General features: G+C 45.9%; 1 protein-coding gene across 2 annotated transcripts in view; it reads right to left on the reverse strand.

The window, feature by feature from the left end:
• Positions 1-23913, reverse strand: part of LOC147887707 (C2 domain-containing protein At1g53590-like) — a 122863-nt gene that overhangs the window by 43168 nt on the left and 55782 nt on the right. For both annotated transcript variants that reach the window (XM_087393477.1, XM_087393478.1), the window contains one exon: positions 5842-5917. In XM_087393477.1, the coding sequence (XP_087249603.1) occupies positions 5842-5917 (76 nt within the window). The remainder of the gene's footprint in view (positions 1-5841; positions 5918-23913) is intronic.

The raw sequence follows: 23913 nt of genomic DNA on the forward strand, positions 1-23913 counted from the left end.
AAACCTAGATCTCCAATGATTCACTGCTATCCAACCATCAATAGAAAGCCAAAAGAAGAGTGATTTTTCTATTCCGGTGGGATTTCCAGAGCCTCTGCCAAAAATTTTTCTGCAAGTCTACAGAAATCTGATAATTCTCCCAATGAGGCGCTCCGATGGGCCTCCAACCCCTACAGCTCAGCTGGAATTTCCTGGCATTACTAACCGTGTAACGAAAGAAGGGGATGCCTTTCTCTCAATGCCCTTCATCTATCCACTCCCATTCCCCAGGGTCCCACTGCAACAACTTAATTGGGACCACTCCATAGAGCCACAACCTCCATGAGCCCAGGGTAATGAGTAGCGGGTCTCTTGAGCTGAGTGATACAATCCCTAGAGTGGCACCAACAAGAGCATACAAACCAAGCTGTGGCTAGAAGAACCTAGTTAACCACCACCACTCTGGATGCCAAGTCAAGTTTGGCTAAGCTCCAAAAAAAGGAGCTTTCTTCTGATGCTCTCCAACATCGGAGCAAACTGTTGTGAAGGAGAGATGCCCACCCCAACCTGGCAGCCCAAATATCTGACGGAGACACCCTCTGTACCCAAGTGAAACCAACATCATTACCCCAATCCGGGGTATCATCATCGCAAATCCAAAAACCATTGGATTTATGCCAATTAATGTGTGCACATGCAGCCGTGCGAAATAAATCCAAGGCTGTTCGGAAGGAAGTGAGTGTCCTGGGGGAAGCATCCAAAAAAACAGCCGTGTCATGTGCCAACTCACTATCCAAGAGCTCTTCTTTGCGGCGAAGAGGAAGCCTCACCCCATAAATATCAGCTTGAGATCTAAGGTAGATACTCATAGCTTTTGCCACAAACAGAAAAAGAAAAGGGGCACGAGGACATCCCTGGCGGACTGATCTAGAGATCTGAAACCTGTCCCCTCTTACCCCCCCAATAAGCACCTGGCTATGGGCTGATCTATAGAGAGAGGATACTCCTCTAATCCATGCATCTGAAAAACCAAAGCGAGATAGAGTACCCTCTCAAAAATCTCAATCTACTCTATCATAAGCTTTTTCAAAGTCCAAGAGTAGAATGGCCATCCTCCGGCGGCTCTGCATGGCCCATTCAGAGGCCTCCCAATATGAGAAAATATTATTGAAAATACTTCTGCCATGCACAAACCCTGTATGTGGGTCATGAATCAAATCTGGAAGAAAAACCTGTAGCCGCATACTGATGGCTTTCGCCAGAATCTTGTAAAAAGTGCCCAATAGAGTGATGGGTCTCCATTGTGACACTAGATTCCTATTACCCGCCTTTGGGATGAGATGAATGAGACCATCTATAAGTGAGTCAGGTATCTCACCAGAGTCCCACACGCCCTGCAAGGCTGATGTAATGTGACCACCAATCTGCTCCCAAAAAGTAATAAAAAAAGAAGGGGTAATTCCATCTGAACCTGGGCACTTGCCCTTGTGAAGGGCAAGTAATGCAGTCTTGAATTCTGCATTGGGGAAAGGTGCATCAAGAGAAACATACATCTCATCCTCAACCAATACAGGGATACACTGCCAAATAACCTCTCTGGCATCATGTATGGCCTGTGTGCCCGAATCTGCAGTAAAAAGGGATGCAAAAGAATCTGAAGCTACACGCATGACAGCATCAGGATCTGACTGTAGGCGTTTGTTGACCATGCGACCCATCTAAATCCAAAACGATTCCCATGCATGAAAGGCATACTCTACTCTCTGATCCAATAATATCAGTATATGAGCCCTTGCCACAGCAAGGCGCTCCTGAATCCAAGCATCAGTGGGCCTCTTCTGCTCTTCCCTTTGAAGGGATGCTAACTGCTGGCGCATACCAATCTCACGTCTCCTGGAATCAGCGACTGTATGATAATAGTCACTAAGTCCAGATAAGGCTGCAGCTACCTGAGATGGGCGAACAACTCCACCCTGTATGTGAGAAACCCAAATCTGTAAAATATCCTCCGTGAGGCTCTCCTCTGCATAAAAGGCATCCGGAATCCTGACACTGGCAGAGCGTCCTCTCTGATGAGGCTCAAGAATCTACAACACCACTGGAAAATAATCTGAAGTGGTAACCCCAGTAGATATGCATACAGATCCACCTCTGTCGAGTGCCCAATCGTCTACATAAAATCTGTCAATACGTGCATGGATGGGCATGTGTACTCACTTGTTCGACCAAGAGTACAGGAGTGACTGTGGCATAACATGAAAGCCATCATCAAGCTAAGTGTCCCTGCCACTGTACTGAAAGAGAAAGGCATCCCAGGCTGCCCTCTCCAAAGAATGAATTCCACCCTGTCTGCCTCCCTTTTTGTCTGATGGCAACTCAACCATGTTGAAATCACCACCAATGATCCAAGAATTTACAATGGGGGCCCAAGATAGTAACTCCTTCCAAAAGGAGACTTGCTCCCCTCTGTTGTTGAGGGCATACAGATTGAGAAGACCAATCTTACGCCCTCCAATCAAAATAATGATCCATTGAGCTCTAGAGGGGGAGATAATATCATGACCAGCAACCAAGGGTAAAATAGAAGGAGAGACCGAAATGCAAGTACCTCCCCTTGTGCCTATAGCAGGCGACCAGAACGTATGTCCTCAAAGAAGTTTGCCAGATTTAGAGCAATCACTGACATCCAACTTGTGTTTCTGGATAAGAAGGATGCAACCAATGTATCTCATTGTCTACCCCCGTGGAATCCAACAAAATCAAAGGCAGCCCCCCAATCTCAGACCTCCTGAACCTCCTATATTCCCGTGAACAAGCCAATAGATTTGGTCTAGTTAATCCGTGCCCCAGAGGCCTCACAATAGATAGCCAAGTCTCCCCTGACTGTTTCAAGGCTCCAAACAAAGCTCTATCACCTACAAACTCTAAGTCTAGCAGCTCCTTCTATCTTGATAGGCAGTCTCATCCCTGTGAGGCTGATCATCTCAGAATGCAAAAAATAGCCTGCTTCCCGCTACGAAAGAAGGGGGCAAGAGGCACCCCAAAAGGCCTCGCCAGTGTGCCCCCAATGATCACCTGTCTAGAGCTCCTTGCTGAGACCCCTCTTCTCCAGCTCTCTGAGAAGCCCAATCTCCGCATGGTGCCCTCCAAGAAAGACCACTACACGTTGTTATACGCCTTCTCAAAATCCAAGAGAAGGATGGCAAGAGGCTGCGACACCTCCCTGGCCTAATCCACTACCTCCCAAAGTGCATATGTTGTCCAGGATACTGCGTTCCTGAACAAAACCAATCTGTATTTCATGAATGATATCCAGCAGGTGAGGCCTCAAGCGGGGGCGCAAGCTCAAAACCTTGGCCAAGATCTTGTAGGCGGTGTCCAACAAAGTGATCAGTCTCCACTGCCTGACGTCCAATCTATCTCCCTTCGAGATCAAGTAAATCCAGTCTCGGCTCAAAGACTGTGGGAGGGAGCTTGAGTCAAAAATCTCCTAGCAAGCCAAACAAAGCGTAGTGGACATATGTTCCCAAAAAAATCTAAAAAATTTTGGGTGAAGCGATCATCCCCTGGGCAGTTCTGAGGAGGGAGCGCTTCAAGAGACTCCTAGAGCTCCTCGCCTATGAACGGAGCCCTACTCGACTCCTCAAGCTCTAGGGGACAACCGACGGAACCTACACCTAAACTGTCTCTCGGGCAACCAAAGTCCCCGGCAACTCCTCCTCAGACTAAAACAACTAGCAAAAGAAGTCCATGGCCAACTCAAGGATCTCCTAAGGGTCGTATGCATCTGCACCTGCGCATCCCGTAGCCTCTGAAGCTGATCTCAGCAAACCATTCCCAAGTGGTCTTGAAGAATTGTCCGGTCATCATATTCCCCTGCTGCACCCATCTGGCCCAAGAGTAGTAGTATGAGAGCTCGGCCCAACGAACCTCCGTGGCCTGCAAGTCAAGCCGCGCGCTTTCATACCTCGCTGAGCCACTGGGAACCGGGGTCCTACTCTCTCTCTAAGTCCCTCAATGGACATTGGGTCTCACCGCAATGCTATCTCCTGCTGCTGAAGAGCATGTCTCCGATGAAGGGCCTAGGACCATAGCTGCTCCATTGGATTGCGCCTGCTACCCTCGTCGGGGCCCCCCCACTAGCTACCTCCAGATCCCAACTACCCCCTACGCTTCCTGCAAGAGATCATCTACAATGTGGACCCCCTTTTGGGGGAGTCCAAGACAGGGCTGCTCTAGATGAAGTACAACCAGGGAATGATCTGACATGGTGGTACCTACTAAAATGCCCATGGAGCCTCCCCTGTGCAGCGCCCAGCCCCCAAAACATAAAACTACTCCAACAAGCCATCATGGCTCCTCTAGTCAAAAGAAAAAACGGATCTCTACCACTAAATCGTGAAAATGAACTTGGTACTCCTCTCCACCGCTGGCATCTAAGCGAAAGAGGCTCCTCCTTGCTTGTCCTCTATAAACTCTAGGTTGTTTGAAGTCACCTCCAAAATTCTAGGAGTCAACCTCTGGGAAGCTCTCTGTCATCCACCTCCAAAAGCGGGGCGGTGCTAACTGCAAACGGGTGCATCCACATTCAGAATCGCACCAGCACAGAGACTTGTCCAAACTACACGATCTGTGATGAGCTCGTCCTAATCAAAGACCCTCGAGGCTAGGGCTACTGCCTAGGAGACTGAGATGCACATCCCTCCACTCCTTCCCTACTACTAGGGACCACACCTATGACCCCCTCCAAGGGAGGATGTGGTGGCAACATCCAATGTCTACTGCTGAAAACATGTGCTCTTGAATCAAAAGAAAATCTATTGCCCGCCCTACCACTACTCTTTGCAACTCCTATCAAAGTATCAGATATTGTGGCTGACTACGTGCACAAGTCGTGGAGCCTATGCACATTCCAACTCACCACGGTGCAGCTCATGGAAAAGGAGTGGTAGAAAACAAGGCTCAAGCCTGCTCCTACGAATCAGACCTCCGTGAATTCGAAGGAGTTTTGGAGAGAGAATAATCTGTGTTTGTGTGTCGACGTACCAAGGTCGTGACTAGCTCTATACCAACCTTATGTGCCCACTACAGCATGAAGGAGATCTACCCTAGACAGTTGTGGGTGCACAAGCACCACCTAAGGCGGTAGGCAAATCACTCCTACTGCCAGTCGTGGAGCCCAGCCTCTCTAGGATAAAGCCGCATTGGTGAAATGAGCAGAAGCACCATAGCAAGCACCATAGCAAATTTGTTTGTACCTAAGCAGGCAACACTAGTTGGAAAAAGATGGATTATATTTACGCATGCAAAAGATCTAGTCCCGAGAGTTATACTTCTACACATCAGCTTCGCAGTACCAATACTTTTTGCACATGTGGAGTCCATACTTCTTTGATTATGTTGCCCTAAGAACCATCTTTGCAAAGCCCCTACAAAACTTCTTGATTAGTTTAATAATTTTAAAAGCTACATTGAAGTTTTTGGTTTATAGAATCTAAATGTTATATGCTCTATAACCATTTTCCTATTTGCCTTTTATGTTAGGAAAAAAAAATCAGGGATAGGAAATATATTTTTACCCTTGAAAGTGCTAAAAATACTATAGAATTGGAAATTGAAAAGGCTTTCTATTGCTTCTTATGTAAACAAGTAAAAAACCTTGTTGATGTGTAAAACCAGACTTTTAAGTGAGGGCTTTAGAATCCCTTCTGTACATTTTCAACTTCTCTAAACTTCTTTAAAAGCATTGTTTAAATTCGCCCATTTTAAGGATGAAGGCAAGGATGCTTTCATTCAATCTTTCAGTATAACACTATAAAACAAGGAGATATAGAGTAGGATTAAAAGAAGACAATACTTTACCCTTAGAAGAAACAGAAGATTTTGGAGTCATCAAAGACTCAACAAGCCTTTCAACATCTAGCACAAGCATATTTGGCTGCACATCCAAATGAGTAAAACTAAAAAATTATCATCATGACTTGTTTCTAGCCTTGAATCATCACTACAATAATATTATTTTGTACTTGCACAAATTTAACACCACCTTATCAGCTTAGATGTAGGGGATTCCTAGGGATTCAGAAATTTCTTTCAAAGCTGATGTCTGACTGGATCTCTTCATCATCCATACCAATCTAGTATTTGTTTCCATTTCAGTTTTCATTAGATCCATAGTTCCCTTACACGGGATTTTGATTACAAGATTATTTCTACATGGTCTCATAGGCCTCTCTCTCTCTCTCTCTCTCTCTCTCTCTCTCTCTCTCTCTCTCTCTCTCTCTCTCTAGCTGACTTTGATTCACGAGAGCTTCCAGCCTTATTGGAGGCTGATTTAGATCTCGCCCACGCCTTAGCCACCCTTGTCACAGTCATACAGGATGTTGCCACCAGATCCTTTCTTACGACCCGACCTTCACGAGTACGAGATGGAAAGATGCCTCAAAACCCCTGGTTTGATGATGAGTGCAGAGAGATGCAAGCCCACTTCACACGGGAGCGAGCCTTGGGTCAGTTGACGTCACATGAGGCACACACGATCTTTCAACGGTTGGCACGCCGCAAGCGACGAGCCTTCCTCACACATAGGATGGATGAGATCATCAGATCATTTCGCAGAGGAGACCCAACCACTGGGTGGGGATTCCTCGCGCAGGGGAAGCCACCCATCCCCATCACCGATCCGGGTGTGTGGCACACTTATGCATGCTCCTTATATGATGTCCTAATGCACACACCGCCAGACATGTCCACTATGCCCAAGCCCACTACCTGTCATCTATTCACTACGCAGAATGTGCGGGCTGCACTTCGCCGGCTCTACAACCGGAAAGCACAAGATCACGAAGGCCTTCGGACAAAGCACTTTGCACATGGATAGGAGACCTAGCACCGATCCTTGCACATATGTTTAACCTTGCAATTTGTCACGGCTTCCCACCAGCATGGAGCACCACTACTATCGTATCGATACACAAAGCAAGAGAACGCATGGACACCGAGAACTATCGCACCCTCATGATTGGCCACACACTAGCTAAGATCTATGGATCGGTACTAGAGAGAAAGATCAGCAATCATATAGAGGCATGGGGGCAACGAGCACTGGGATAGGCAGCACTCTACTCTAGACCACATTTTCACTCTATGGATCGTCTTTCGAATGATAGCTCAAGAATCCATCTTTTTGCACCACTTTCTTGCATTGATGGCAGAATGCGCTTGACTTTCTCGATGGTGTTGCATGCTGGAGAGTTGTGATTCGACATCGATGTGAGAGGTATGCATACGGCCAAGGTTGGTTTTCAGCTGACCTGAGACCTCAGACCTCAAGAAGATGCAAATTGTATATTTATGCACAAGTGGCTCACATGGGGTCAAAGCCAAGACAATAAGGTATTGTCCTCAGTTTAAAATTGGCCATGTGCCTATCTAATTTGTCTTTTACTTCGAGGTTAGTCATTCAAGTCACATGGCTTGCCAAGCACGGTATCCGGATGGATAGGCTTCCCCCCTTTCAGTACAGCATGGATGCACCTCCTGAGTCGATCCCGCAAGATGAGATCAACCCTATGAACAGCAAATGGGGATGTCTCATCCTCACCTCGGATATCTTTGGCAAAGTGGGAGGTCTCAAGGGGAATGAGCAAACTGCAACAAACAGATCTCGGCTGTCCATGTGCCGAATCCGGATCCAAAGAAACCTGGAATGTGCATCTCTTTGCTCTACTGAAATGGTCCCCAAAAGTGTGGATCTGAAAAGGACTGCAACTCTGCCTGATCCTCGAACTCCCCTTGTATCCCTCATCTCATCTCTGTAGGCAGATTCCCATGTATATCCGTTGACTACTGGAAGTGGGCGCTCTGGACTCTAATGTGTCTCAGTATAAAAGACTATGTCGTGACCTGTATAGGATTCCGAGAAGTTCCCTAGTTCTGACCATAAGGTACCATTATAGTTCCAAATGGTGCAGGATAGGGTCTCGGATATTTAAGTCTCATAGACCCTGCTTCCCTATGTAGGGGAGGGGGGGCAGGTGCCCTACAGGGGGCTCCTATAAGAAGTCGTCCCTCTCGTACCACCGCCTACTTCCCCTCCTTCCGAGCCTAATCCCGCTGCTGTAGCAAACTCCCTAGGACTGTGTGTATGGCTGTGACCTCCTGCCGGAGCTGCAGGATATCCTCTATGAGGCCCTGAATGAGAGCAGCTTGCTCCCAAATGGCCCAAGCCTACTCCTATATGATGCAGCTCTGCTCCTAGTTAAAGCCGACCTGCTCCCATGCGAAGCAAGTCAGCTCCATCTCACGCTCACGGAAACTATGTATCTCCATGAGCAAGGTCTTCCAAACCTCTCGTGTATCAGACCACCCATGTCCAAGTTGAAACTCTATGATTATGATTCTGTTAGCATAGATTAATACTCAGCAAGGGTCCTAGCGTACCTTTTGCTTCAGCTCACTGAGCCTTGTATGAGTTCGCTTTTCTGTGTACTTTGTCCCATAGGCCCGTGAGGCCTCCCATGGACGTTAATATCTCTCTCTCTCTCTCTCTCTCTCTCTCTCTCTCTCTCTATATATATATATATATATATATACACACACACATACTTTTTTTTTTTGTGGAATCTTTGAGTCATTATATTACAAAAAAAGCTATCCAAGAAAAGGAGAGCTATAATACATCAAGAGAAAATCTCACTGTAGGACAGATATACATCATGATCAAAGACACGAGATTGCAAGCAATCAAAAAGAGATTGCTGCAAGAGTGTCTGGAGAAGGAGAAATTGGAAAAAACAAGATCACCAAAGACCCTATGATTGCGATCCTTCCAGAGAGTCCAGAGTGTCGAGTACCGAACCCAAACAAAAAAGAAATCAAACTCCTCTCTGGGTGGATGTACACCAAAAAGCCAGAAGAACTTGCCAGGAAGCAATATGTCATCATGCCAAGACCTGTCCATGAGGAAGAACACCCAACAAAGCTCTCCACAAGAAAACCTACTGACGGAGAGGAATCTTAGAATGCCAAATCTGTCTCAAACGTTTCTGCCACCATTTCATAGGACGATTAAGATGCCAAAGCTGATTTGCCTTTTGTGAGATAAATTGCAGAGGAAGTAGAACTTTATAAAGAGAAGAGACAGTAATATGTGCAAACTGCAGAGGACGGTATGACAAGCCCACAAAAGAAAGTGTCCAATCGTGAAGACGATCTTGTAGATGTAATGGAGGAACCGGTTGAAAAGGCCGGAGCATCAAAGTAATCTTATGCCGAAGTGGACAATAATGCATTTCAAGGCCAAATTTGGCAGCGGCCAAAGAAAAAGTAAGGGGAATTCTAGCATCATCAACAACATCCTGAACCAAACGAATACCCTTGAGACTCAGAAAATACGAACATCGAGGCTCCTGCAAAGCCAAAGGAAGGGCGAACACTCTAGACCAATGTATACTTTCAGCTCTGAAAGAGTTGCCCTGCAAGGAATCACTGCCATGCCAATCCAAGTGAGAAAGGATATGTTTCCAATCCATCAACAAATGGAAAACCAAAGGACAGCCGGGGATTTTGCCTGTCACAGAACGAAAAGAAACTCCCACTGGGAAAGCTGCCAATGACCAAACGCTGGAGATTCAACATGCAAGAGTAAATGATGAATCATGGCAGCCCATGGTTGAAAACCTTGCAAAAACTGCAGCATGAGTTTTCCCTTATGAGCAAGATAGTGCATATGGATATTCATAATATTAAGACCTCCATGCATCTTTGGAGAACAAAGTTGCTGTACCAGAAGCAAACGTAGGCTTTTTTGCCATGGCGAGAACACCAGAAGATTTCCAGCACCTCAGACATAAAAGAGGCAAGATCAGCCTTGCTGAACATAATAAGAGGCAAGTAGAATTGAATATGCGCCATTAGAATAGATTGCACAATTCGAAGACGAACATGCAGAGGCCAAGTTGCCAATTTCCAGTACTCCAGCTTTTTCTTGAGAGATGCGAGAGTCCAATCAGACTGTTGACCAGGAGAAAGTGTCCAACTCAAAGGATAGCCAAGATGACAAACCAATTGAGTTGGTGGGATGATTTCTCTAGGCCATAAAAGAGAGTGCCATTCCTTGGAATGCAAAGGCAACAATTTTGATTTCTGAAAATTTACATGAAGCTTAACCATATAAAGAAAGAGCTTGCATCAGCTCAGAAAGATCCTGCTCTATATTGCGGGGAGTGAAAAAAGAATCATCTGCATAAGCTTGAGCAAGCAATGGTTTACTGTCATGAATTTCAAATCATGTAGCTTATCCGTAGCTACGAGATGATCCATATACCGAAGCATGGGGTGCGTGGCTATAGCATATAGGAGCGCACTAAGTGGACAGCCTTGACGCACCGAACAACGAAGAGTCCATGCTTCAGAGATATCCCAGAAAGAATGCAAGCAGCTTGACTGTCACTATAAAGCCAGTATATGATATGCTGCAATTTCTGCCCAAATCCCAAAGCATGCATTGTCTGAGAGATGCAGTCCCATTAAACAGTATCAAAAGCCTTGGCAATATCAACTTGCAGTAAAAGAACATCCTGCTTTGTGTATTTAGCATACTCAATTCCAACATAAGCATTTGCGATATTATCAGTGATATGCCTGCGAGGAGAAAAACCATATGGTGCAGGATGTAAACCATCATGCAAGTATCCTTTAATACGATCAACCACCATTTTGGTGATGATTTTATAAATGACAGACATAAGAGTAATGGGTCTCCAATCAGCCAATGATTCACAAATCTGCTTTTTGGGAAGAAGCTTTACTAGCCCTTTTTTCCAAGAAACTGGCATATGTTGCTGTTCCCAGGCACGGTTGATCATACGCAGCAAAATGGGCTTGAGAAGATCCCAGTATTCAAGAAAATTTTCCACTGTAAAGCCATCCCATCCCAGATTTCCATTTACCACATGATCGGACAGCAGTGGTCAATTCTGTTTCAGTGAAAGGGCATTCAAGCTCAAGAGCCTGTGCATGTGAAACAATAGGGAAAACATGCTGCAGTAATTGAGTCCGAGCTGCCAATACTGCCGAAGAAAGAGGATCGGCCGGTCCAAACTGCCTAGAAAAATGATGAGCACAAGCTGCAGCAACTTGAGCTCGAGAAAGAAAGAAACAAAGAAAGAAAGTTTATTAAAGTCTTCGGAAGACCGATGGGTCTATGAGACTGTGAAAATCCTGATACAACAAGCTGTGGTAGTGGAGCTACTAAACGAGCGTCCATACCAAAGCAACATGAAAATGCAAAATGGCAGTACTAAGTCCTAAGTACAGCATAGTCATGTCGATAGTCGACTATATATCAGTCTCAGCATCATCATCAATATCATCATGATCATCGACAGCAGCAAGATATCAGGATGGATGAGGCAATGGAGGCATGAAGTCGGCAATATAGTGTTGTCGGCCACTCACAGGTGCGGTCCTGGCACGTCTCCTAATCGTAGCTCTGCGTCTGACCAGGGCTATGGTGACCCCTGTCGGTCGGCAAGCTCCGACTCTAAAAAAGGAGGGGGTGTCCCCAAGTGTGCTCTGTGTGTCAACCCTCTATCTGAGCTGTCGTGTCACAGGCTCCAAGTCACAATCATGTAGAGGCCTCGTCTCGTGGGGGTCCCTGTGATCGAGCTGAAAGAACTCCGTGATAGCCGAGGAAGAAGTATGCTCCTTTCTCCGTTCTCAAAGTATCCTCTCACGGTGTCTATGTGCCTCATGAATGAAACATGCCAAACACCGCTGGTCATGGTAGGAGAGGAAACAGACCAAAATCCCATAACTATCCTTGAAGAGGCAGTGGAAACGCCCTCGGATCTCATAGTACACAGGACACCTGAGATGAAATGCTCCTCTGTCACAACCTCCTGCATGTCACACAGTGTGCATATGCACCTCTCCCTAGGTAGTGGCTCTGCTCTGCCGCTCTCGATGCTAAGTCTGTGTGAAGAGACCCGAAACTACCCAAGAGAGATCCTCAACGAGTGGGGTAGGTGAATCTGCGTGTATCCTCGTGGGTCAATGAAACCCTCCGCTGTGATATGTGAAGTGATCTCTGTAGAAGCTAAGCTTCACTAGGAGTTCACTCGGTCCCAACCAAGTCCGAAATGTGTGTAGCTGTAGTAGATCCTCACGGATAACCTGGTTGACCTCGTGTGATAAGAGGGGAGAAAACGGAGCATCCATGCTGTACTAGAAGGGAGGTAGTCTATCCATGTGGAGCCCCAATCGTTCAAACCATCTCTCTGTACGTGCATAACAACACCTCTACTACAAGTGCCATAGAAGAGGATAGAGCTATCCATGGTAGCCTGCTACGCCCCGAGGTATAATCCCCATATTCCCTAAGTCGGTATAGATATGTGATGACCTGAAATGCAACATCTAGCTGTAAAGGGGGTGACCCAAACTCAGCCGAGTCATCTGGTGAGAAACAGATGACTTACCACGAATCATCCATGATAACATGAGAACCTGTAGCCGCTCCACACGGGCCCACTCTGTATCCGACAAGTTTGGCCCCCAACAAGGGCTGCCGTACATCCCCGCTAGGCGAGCCAAGGAGTCAAAAAGCAACCCCTTGGTGCGTTGATCCTGAAAGTGCGAGCGGAAGTACTACCTCTCTAGTCTGGCCAATGAAGCATACCCTCTACTCAAGTGTGCCTGCATCGCAGGTCTCATAGTGAAGCTGGGTCCGAAGAAGATAACCCCAAGATAAGTGTATGATGAAACTATCTCAACAGATGACCCCGGAAATGTAACCCGCTCCTAATGCATGATGGCTCGAGATGTATTAAAGATCATGACCTTGGTTTTACCCAGGTTGACCTTCAAATCATGAGACTCACAAAAGGACTGTAGTGTGTCTAGGTGTCTCTGAAGCCCCTCTACTGAGGAAGATGAGAGCTACGTAATTTGCATAGAGCAGAATCTGGATCAACGTGCCCGCAAGAGAGCAACCTACACCCCCCCTATATGTATACAAAGGACACCCTTGTTTGACCCCGATGGTGCTCATGATCTCGTCTGTCCACACGGACTCTATCAAAAACTCTCTCGTAAAGTGCCATGATAGCCCAAATGATCTCCTGGTCACAGCCCAAGTCCTGTAGGCATTGTATGAGGCGGGCTCTCGGAACCGTGTCAAATGCCTTGCGGAAATCCACAAAGCAACAATAAACCCTCTGCTTCCGTGGCCTCACCTCCTCAATGATACATCTGAGTGTGAGGATCTGGTCCATGGTTCCATGATCACGCCGGAATCCGGCCTGTCCTGCTACTCTAAGTCCTCGGCACTCTGCAAGTCTGCTAACCTCGGAGTCAAGTACTGATGCATAAATCTTGGACATGACAGTCCAATCATAAGGGTCCTGTAGTTCTCCGAGCTCATGGGATCCCTTGCCTTGTGGATGGGTGAGATAGTGTTAATGGTCCAAGTGTGTGGAAATCCCAAACAGACAGCTTCCTTAAAAAGCTTTGCTAAGACCGAGGCTAGGAGGTTAATCCCATATGCAATAAACTCAATGCATAGCCCGTCATGATCCTTCGCTCGGCCATTATGAAGTTTCATTACGGCATCCTTTACCCCTCCTCTAGTGAAGAGGGTGCAGGATGTGGGACGAGGCATGTGTGAGAGGTTAGGGACTGGCTGATTTGGGATGTCATAAAGTGTGCGTGCATAATCAAACCAGATCTGAGTGTCAATGAGTGGCGGAGGGGACCGTCCTTCTAAAAATCTCTGCCAAAAGTCCTTAGAGTTGTTACTAAACAAAATGTTCAGTAGCTCCTCCTCGTTCCGACGAACAAAGTCTAGTTTCTTCCTCCGTACCAGTCTACGGTATTCATGTAGCGTATCTGGTGCACTCGGAAGACTGTTTTTTGTTTCAAATCTGAGTTCACGGCGTAAAGCCTTACACTCATCATCGTACTAACTATTACAGGGTACTGTTCCAGGGGGTGGTGGACGGGTGGAGCGGGTGGTGTGGAAAAAAGCGTGAATGGCAACCTCGTGTAGTGAGAGGGCGACAAGGATAGCACGATCCTCTAAAAGGGGTATGAAGTCAATATAAGCGAGAAGTGTGTACAGACGGACAGAGTAAGAAGATGAGTGATCTCGATCAAAGCGTATATCATGGTAGGTGGAGTAAGCACTAAGTGGGGTGGAAGGTGTTGTGTGAAGGGAGGTGGAGATGCTAAAGAAAAGGTATGTATGATCAGCCCCTGGGGAAAGAGGTGCTACAGTGAAGTCAATAATGCGAGATGTGAAGACATGGGATCCCATGATGTAATCAACAACACTGGAGCCTCCCATGTGGAAAGCATGTGAAACCACCTGAAGCAAGCCATCTGTCAAGACAATTATAGATAATGAGATCATGTATCCTGCCGAGGTCTAATATGGTCTGCCCATAAGATGAGAATGGACCTCGCCGGTCAGCCGAAACCCGTAGCATATATACCTCCTCAAGGTCAATATCTGGCAGTAGAGTGGAATCATCTCTAACGTCAAGAAGTGGTACCTGACGGGCCTTTGTCCTCACGTTGAAGTCCCCCACTATAAGGACTCCTCCGCGGCTAGAGAAGTCAACGATGGACTGATAAAGGGCAGCAAATGGGGATGTCTCATCATCACCTCAGATATCTCTGGCAAAGTGGGAGGTCTCAAGGGGGAAGTAGCATACTGCGACAAATAGATCCCGGCTGTCCATGTGTCGAATCCGGATCCAAAGAAATCTAGAATGTGTCTCTCTCTGCTCTACTGAAATGGTCCCCGAAGTGTGGATCTAAAAAAAACTACAACTCCACCTGAACCTCGAACTCCTCTTGTACCCCTCGTCTCATCTCTGTAGGTAGACTCCCATGTATACCCGTTGACTATTAGAAGAGGGCGCTCTAGACTCTGATGTGTCTCTGTATAAAAGACTATGTCATGGCCTGTATAGGAATCGAGAAGTTCCCTGGTTCTGACCATAAGGTACCATTACAGTTCCAAATGGTGCAAGACAAGGTCTCGGATATCTGAGTCTCAGAGATCCCGCTTCCCTATGTAGGGGAGGGGACAGGTGCCCTACGAGGGCCTACAAGAAGTCGTCCCTCTCGTACCACTGCCCACTTCTCCTCCTTCCGAGCCTAATCCCGCTGCTGTAGCAAAGAGCGCCTCTCCTCAACCTGTAGAGGTGTGAGGAGAGGAAGTCCAATGTCCATTAGAAAGCAAAGTACGACAAATATTGGTAGCTTGTCGCTTATGATGTAAGCTCTTAAAAAAACCCTTCGACGAGCAACCTTTATCCAAGAAAGCTCGCTAACGAGCTCGTCTCCCATTCGGAAATTTTTCTATGATCATTACTTTGCAAACAATGTCTAGCTTGGCATAAAGATGTGCTTTCCTCAAGAGACAAAGACCGAAAATGACTAAGTTCAGTCAAAGACTGACAGGTAGATTTTGCCCGAGCAACCATATCCCTCAATGTTCTGAGATAATTTTTGCCATTATCGTGAATAACTGATTGCATACGAGCAACAAACCTCAGAAAACCCCCGAGCAGCATAATGCACTTTCCGAACAAAACAACCACGCAAAGGCATTTCCCACATTTGCTGCAACAGGCATGCATCCCGGGAAAAAAATAATAATAGCATCCTTGGCGTATTCACGCATGGGATCATGATGTCATCCACCTCCACCATGAGCCCAACAGTGAGAGCAGAGTCCTTTCAATCCTGGCGCGTGTCTTCAAAGCCCTCATGCATAACATCAAAAACCAGTTGAGCCTCAAGAGAAGCATGCATCGAGTCGTCCTGACCCGAGTCTTGTTTCTGCTTCTTGTGCATGTAGGTCTTGACAGTTTCCATGGGAAAATGAAAAGAGTAACAAGGAGATGCTGAAAGGGAAAGACAAAAGGAAAATAGAGAGAGAGGCTAAGAACTCTCTCTACAGACAGCATGCACTGACAAAATCTGACTGTATAAATGCGACTATACGGAATGTATGAAAATATCTGACAGTACGGATTTCCGTACGGAATTTTCTGACAGTATGGATTTCTAGAAGTACGGGATTTGTACGCATTTTTGTTCAAAATTTTGCACAGAAATTTTCTAACAAAACGGAATTTGTACGGAATTTTTTGATAGTGCGGATTTCTGTATGGAAGTACAGACACGTACGGACAAGCTGACACGAAAACGTACGGACGAGCACCTGCAGCGTGGAAGCACGAAAGCTAGCGCGGGAACCAAGAAAGGGAGCAAGAAGGGACGCGCAGGATGCTGGCTACAAGCTGGTCTCCTCCTCACACACACACACATACATTAGAGAAGGTTATGGGGACAGCAAAGATAACTTGCAAAATTTGCAGGAGCAACCAGTCAAAAAACTAAAGAGCTACTTAAAAGAAGTTTTGGAACGCGGCAACAAGGTACTAGGGCTAGCACACAAGCTAGCTCAACAAGTGCTCACTACATATCAAGTTTCAAAAGTAAGGGATTAATACTAGTTAATAGTGATCGCCAATCACATAGATCCTGAAGGGTCTCACACGGACTTTAATAGAATCACATCATATCATATCATATCATCTCTCTCTTTCTGTTGAGGAGGCAAGGTCGAGATCCCAGAAAGTCTACACTTGTTTTGTAGACTTCTGGAAGGCCTTCATTACAGTCCCACGATTTTGCATGATCAGGCGACTTCAGGAGATGTAGATCCCAAGAGACGTGATACGTGGAGTGATGAGCTTATATGAGTCAGTTAGAGGGGGAGTACGCACCCCTAGAGGCTTGTCAGATTGGATGGAGAGTACGATGGGGGTAAAGCAACAGGGATGCCCTCTCTCACCGACATTATTTGAGCTATACATTGACGAGATCACGACCTTCATTGACCGTATAGAGAGCGAGGGATCGTTGTTGGCTGACCTGATGATACAGATACTGCTGCAAATAGAGACATAGTCCTATCTTCCTCAGCTGCAGTCCTACAAAGGCACCTAGAGGCCCTAGAGGTGTTCTACCGAGAGAGAGACCTAGCAGTCAACACTGGCAAGACCAAGGTTATGATTTTCAACACCTCACGAGCTGTTCTTGGCCGACACTGCTTCACTTACTAAGGGGAGCCAGTGGAGATTGTGCAGTCGTACACTTACACCTATTGCATTCACGATGACTCATGCAACCAGGGAGCAACTTACACGGGGGCAGGGCTCGACTAGAGAGACTATGCTTTCAAGCACATTTCCAGGACTCCCCAACTAAGGGTGGCTATTCAACACATTAGTGAGATCGATGGCGCATGTACACAACACTATTTCAGGGGGCAACCTATCAACGGGACTAAGTAGTAAGTGGTGACGCTTCGAGAGGTTGTAGGCGACTATAGGGTCCAAGTTTGCGTTGGTCTCTATGTGATGGAGATGCGACGACATAGAGACTTTATTACGCCGCATCAAAGAGCAGAAGGTGACAGTGACACGCAAGACCAAGCTAGATCGAGCCCAGTGACATGTTCAAACTTTTACACATTTGAGTCTACCCCTAGACATAGTAGAGTTGAGGAAGAGCAGATTGAGGATATAAGTACTGAGTGGCTCAGTGGGATGAGACGACGACAAGGAGAGATGTAGCCAAAGATGCGAAGGCAGACCAAAACACATACAATGGAGGTTCAGCCCATCACAGCTATATTTGGAGGGGATCCCCCGATCAAAGGAGTCACCATCGACATGGCCCGTCGGATACAGAGGTTGCGGAGACCACGCCCCCCACTGCCGAGAGAGACGACCGGAAAATACAGATACGAGACATTTTTGCAACTAATAGGAGACCTACCCTTGCACCCAGCTTTGTATTTGGACTCTGAGTTTTGAGGACTAGTTTTGTTATTTAGTTTCTATTTAGTTTAGTACTCAGCATAAGGGGTTTAGGGAGCCCTTTGCTTCGGCTCACAATGGCCTTGTATGGGTTACCTTTGGTTTTCTACTTTGTCTCATAGGCCCGCGAGACCTCAAGAAGACGGTAATACATCTCTCTCTCTCTCTCTCTCTCAAACAACACACACACACACATACACAGAGGCCAGATCCTTGGCTAGAATGTTTCGAAACATAGAAACGTTTTCAGTTGCTTGCCCAGGAGGATCGGTTGGATGGCACCAACACTCTCTTTACAGTTTTTTTATATCTATTACTTACCAAGGGCTTCTGGGATCATGTTACAGGTGATGAGGCCCGTCCCAATCCTATAGCACCAGGTACTCCTCCTCAGCAAAGGGGGGGTGGGTTATGGTTGGGTGGGGGGGTGGGGGGGGGGGGGTATGGTGGTGGTGCAGGTCGTGGGCAACAAGTTGCTCCGGTTGGGCAAGCACCTACAGGAATTACTCTTGAGCAAAGGAGGTGGGACACTCGTAATGCTCAAGCCTTCTCTTATCAAGAGGTTTATGGTCCCTCATATTAGGTCCTACCAGATTGCTAAAGAAGTGTGGGATATTTTGGAATATATGTATCAAGCTCGTAATGAGGTGAGAGTCTCATATTTGCGCAGAGAGCTTAACAATGTGCACATGGATAAGGGTGGGGGTGGGGGTGGCTCTATGCAGGAACATGTCACCCGGATTCAAGATTTGCGAGAGCAACTCTTGAACATCGATGACATCATTCCAGACTCACACCTTATTACCATTACTTTGAACTCCTTGCTGCAGTCTTATCTTTCTTTTCATACGTCTCTCAACCTTTCGATGCGAGGGAATCAGAATCGCCTCACTTTTCAAGAGTTGGTAGCACTCTTGTTGCAGAAGGAGCAGACGCGAAAGAAAATGGCTTCACGTTCTCATAGTGAGAAGCATGCTTTTTCAACGAAGGGCAAAAAGAAAGTTCAGCCACGTCATGCCTCTAGCAGTGGTTATGGACATGCTCATGCAAGTGGGAAAGCTAAAAAGGATGCCTCAAAGCCTTTCAAGAAAGGCAAATGCCATTATTGCAAAAAGCATGATCATCACATCAGTGAATACCCCAAGAGGCTTGCAAAAGAGAAGAAGAAAGAGTCTGGTATGGTAGTTTCAGGCACAGCTCATCATGTAGGTTCTGAGGATACTTATGCTCATTTTGTTAAGCATGAGTGGGCCTTCTTTACTTGCAGCTATGATGCTCCTTGGGAGTCACGTATTTTCAGCGTGAATAACATGGTTAAGACATGGTACTTTGATAGCGATGCTTCCCGCCATATCACCTTACATAAATCTTTCTTTGATAAGTTATCTAGTGCACCGATTGACAAAACAGTTTCTTGTGCCAATGATTCTTCTTATCGAGTTAAAGAAATTGGGAAACAACCATGGTTCAAATCTTTACATCCATGATGTTTTGTATGTCCCTAGGATTAGGAAGAAGTTACTTTCTGTCTCTTCTTTCTCTTGAAGAGGTTACCAAGTCATCTTTAAGGATAACAACTGTACGGTCCGTGACAGGGAGAGAGATTATGCCTTGGTTTTCACCGGTACATTATGTCACGGGTTGTTTCAGCTTAATGTCTATGAGAAAAGAGCATATTCAGCTTTTGTGGCTTCTACCTCTACCATGCAAGATACAGTTATGGCATGCCAGGTTTGGGCATGTAAATTATGGCAGCCTTATGCTATTGCAAAAGGTTAATATGGTTGATGCCTTGCCTCATTTGGAGACTCCTCGAAACAAAATATGTGAGGGCTGTATTTTGGGTAAAATGCATCGTTTTTCCTTTCCCAAGGATGGTGCAGTCCGGGCTACACGAAAATTACAGCTCGTTCATACTTATGTTTGTGGACCCATGCACACTCCGTCTCTTGGAGGTCTTCTTTATTATATTACATTCATAGATGACTTCACATGTTTTACCTGGGTCTTTGCTCTTAAGCAAAAGTCTGAAGTTTGCAATGACACTTTGTTACCTTGGTTGAAAATCAATCTGAATGCCGGTTGCAGACCCTCCGTTCAGATCGAAGGGGGGAATATATGTCCAATGCATTGCAACAATTTTTTGCCAAGAAGGGCATTACACATCAGTTTAGGTGAGGTATACTCCTCAACAGAATGGAAAGGGTGAAAGCAAAAATCGTACAAATCGGTCAATTTCGGAGATGGGGAGATGCATGCTAAAAGGAAAAGGGCTGCCACACAAATTTTGGATGAAAGCCATCATGTGCTCAAATCATATTTTAAATAGGTGTCCCACGAAGGCTCTTAAGGTCATTACACCTTATCAAGCATGGTTTGGTCGTAAGCCCAATGTGGGCTATTTTCGTACATTTGGTTGTGTGGCGTATGCACATGTGCCTCAAGAGTGTGTGGCAAGTCAGAGAAGTGCATCTTTATTGGCTACAGCAGTGAAAGCAAGGGGTATAGACTTTATAATCCCGTAACCAAGAAGGTTATCACTAGTCGGGATGTTATCTTTGCTGAAAATGCAGATCTTCCCTTTGCTGGTTTGACAAAAATCAGGGTCCTTCTGAACCCTCTGACGGGATGCTACCCATTTCCTTTGATGCTGCACCTGATATGCCAGTGGAAAATCAGAATTTGCAGCAAGATAGTCTAGTGGGTGGTGCCTCAATTCAACCTATGGCTGAGCCTGTTTTGCAAGAAGTGATTGATGATGCCATAGCACGAAGTACAGTAGTGCAGGAAGTACAGGAAGTAGGATCAGTACCTCATTGGCTGCTCCACACTCTTGAGGACAACAAACTTTCAGCACCAATTCCTAGACGTACATGGAGTGGCACTAGAGACGCTGAGGATGCCCATTTCTGTGAGTCTTCTTGGGTCAGCAACATACTTGAGGTAGATGAGCCTGATAGTTTTGATGATGCACGAGACAATGTGCATTGGATGCCGGCAATGCAAGCGAAGATTGACTCCATTAAGAAAAACCACACTTGGAGTTGGTGGACTTGCCTGCCGGCAAGAAGGCAATTGGCACAAGTGGGTGTATAAGCTCAAAAGAAAATTAAATGGGTCCATTGATAGGTACAAAGCTCGCCTTGTAGCAAAGGGCTATGCACAACAAAAAGGCATAGATTATGATGAAACCTTTGCTCCCACGTTGTGTATGACCACTATTAGGTGTGTGGCCGCATTTCATGGATGGAAGATCCATCAGTTGGACATTCAAACTGCATTCTTGAATAAGGACCTTCAGGGGAGGTCTATGTTTCTCAACGCATTGGATTTGTGGAACCTGGCAAGGAAGCCAAAGTATGCAAGTTGAGAACGGCCTTGTATGGTTTGAAGCAAGCTCCATGAGCTTGGTATGCAAAGATAGATGCCTTTTTGACTAGCCAGGGAATGCAGAACAGTCCGCATGAGAGTACCCTCTATGTCATGCAGTAAGGGGGGGATATGCTCATCATTGTTCTCTACATCGATGACATGCTGCTCCAGGGTACTAATTCTGTAAAAATTGCAGATTTCAAGGCTGCCTTACAGCAGATGTTTGAGGTGTCAGATTTGGGGTTGCTTCACTACTATTTGGGCATCCAGTTTACACAAGATGATAGAGGTATTGGACTGTTGCAGTCCAAGTGTATTGGTAAGCTTCTAGAACGGTTCAGATTTCAGAATTGCAAGCCCATCCAAAAAAAGATAATGTGGTTGCAGATGCCTTGCCTCAGAGGCCATAGACTAATGCTATTTCAGCCACACATCATGAAGAACTTGACTTATAGCCATGACGGATACTTATAAGGACAATCTTGATTTTTCACATATCTAGAGAGTGCTCAGATGGAGCTGGTCCATAAAGGTTACTACATTGAGATGGTTGTTAGTGGAATCATAACTGAATTTATGTGACTTGAAAAAACTTGCAGGAGAAAGTTATTAATGAATGTCATAATCATTCATTCACAAATCATAGAGGTATATCACATACTTGGGACAGTGCGAGGGTCATGACATGATCTAGACAATGATTGATAGGTTTAGTAAGCCAATGCACTTTATTCCATGCGGAAAGAAGTTGAAAGCTATAGAAGGCCTTATTGTTAATAAAACATACCTTTGTTCATCATGATGTCCCAATGACTATTGTTTTTAACTCTAATAGTAGCTTTAAAGTAACTTTTCGTAGGCATTGTTTGATAATTTGGTTCACATGAGTCTTTTTGCCTTCACATGGGGGAAGAGTTAATAGACACTTTTTCACTACATGATTGGATTTGTGGGGGATGCAGAGGGCTCAGTGGAATCTAGTGGTAGATTGGTGAGGTCATGAAACCATCCTTCAATAAATTAAAGGGTAGTAAACTACAAATACCCAGCCAACACTGTAACATCAACAATTCAAGAAATATACAGAATGGGAGCTACAATGCAACTGCACCAAGACAAAGATACGGATTGGCCCCAAACCTTGGCGCCCCTTTTGGTATTTCTTTGATTTATTAAGTGAGAGGCCCTGAATTCCAGGCTACACAAAGGATACATTCTTTCTTACATCTGGGGCATTCCACATCCTAATAGGCATCCGCATACCCTGCACAGCCTCTGTTGTTCACCACTCTCACCAATCCCGGCAATAGGTCTCCATCCCTAATCTAGGAATCTTGCACACAGCCCTAATAGGCATCCGCATACCCTGCACAGCCTCTGTTGTTCACCACTCTCACCAATCCCGGCAATAGGTCTCCATCCCTAATCTAGGAATCTTGCACACAGCCCGAAACTGTTACTAGTAACAACGCTTGGCCACACAGTTCCCCATAGCTGTCACTAGTGCCCAATTAACCATTTATTTGCTCCAAGCAGAAAAAGAAAGCATACGGAAGCTTTCTCTATTGCCCAGGACTGCCACTACCTATAGTCTCTCAGCCTATAAGCAGCACACATCCTAAAACCTTAGTCTATTTCCCATAGGGGAACTTGCATCTCAACACAGCAAACACTATGGCAGTCACACTTGTACTGTCTCTCTCTAGGCTCCAGGGATACTTTCCATCTCAAGCATGGATACCCGACACCTGTCTATTCAGCCAGGAGGCTGCACCAATCATGTGCCCTCTGCCTAGCAACCACTGCCTGTATGTACACTCTCTTGGAGAAACCCCTGTATGTACACTCTCTTGGGGAAACCAAAGCATATCTCTACTAAAAGTGACCTACATCAAGCATAGCAAAAGAGCATCCATTTCAGTTCCAAAAGGCTTATAGCCAGCCTAGGATTGTTGCTAGCAACCAACACGTGATCACACAATCCTCCACAGCTGACCCCAAGTGTCCACTTAGTCATTCACCTGCTCTAAACAAAAATAAAGCATGGACACACAGCTAGTATCCATTGGCAATGATGTACAATCTAATAGGCCTCAATATCCCAAGGAATAACCCTGCTGGGCTCTGCTCTCATTCCCAGTGGCAATAGGCATCCAACACTTTTCCAAATGCTTAAACAAGACTTAGCTATTACAAGCAACCCGTGCGGGGTCACACAACTCCTTTGACTGTCTCAAATGCCCACTAAACCACTTGCATGCCCAAGCAATGGGTGAAAGCATAATGATCAGCCTACAATCTCAAGAAGCCTGCACTCGAACTGAAAGCATTCAAGATGAACCATTCTGCCAACTAAGTCCCTCCAGAACAGCTCACAGCTTAGAGCAATCACCATAAGGCATGTGTGATCTCATCACCAGCCCGGAGCTCAACCAAGCTCATTAATGAGCTAATGCGCACCCTGCAAGCTAAGACCTCTTCACTCTGCCACGCTAGCAGCAGCTCGTACAAGTGCACTGATCAGGTCCGTACAGCCCAGTACGTCCACCTATGCTCCCCGTACAACTTTGCAATAGCTCACAGCTTGTACTCATCCAAGACCCCGAACAGTAACAGCCAAAGCTTATAGATCAGCCCGTACAGTAACTGCGTACGGACT

The sequence above is a fragment of the Dipteris shenzhenensis genome, chromosome 22, assembly GCF_047967505.1.
Source record: "Dipteris shenzhenensis isolate YYH24624 ecotype China chromosome 22, Dip_SZ_1.0, whole genome shotgun sequence".
Lineage (NCBI taxonomy): Eukaryota > Viridiplantae > Streptophyta > Polypodiopsida > Gleicheniales > Dipteridaceae > Dipteris > Dipteris shenzhenensis.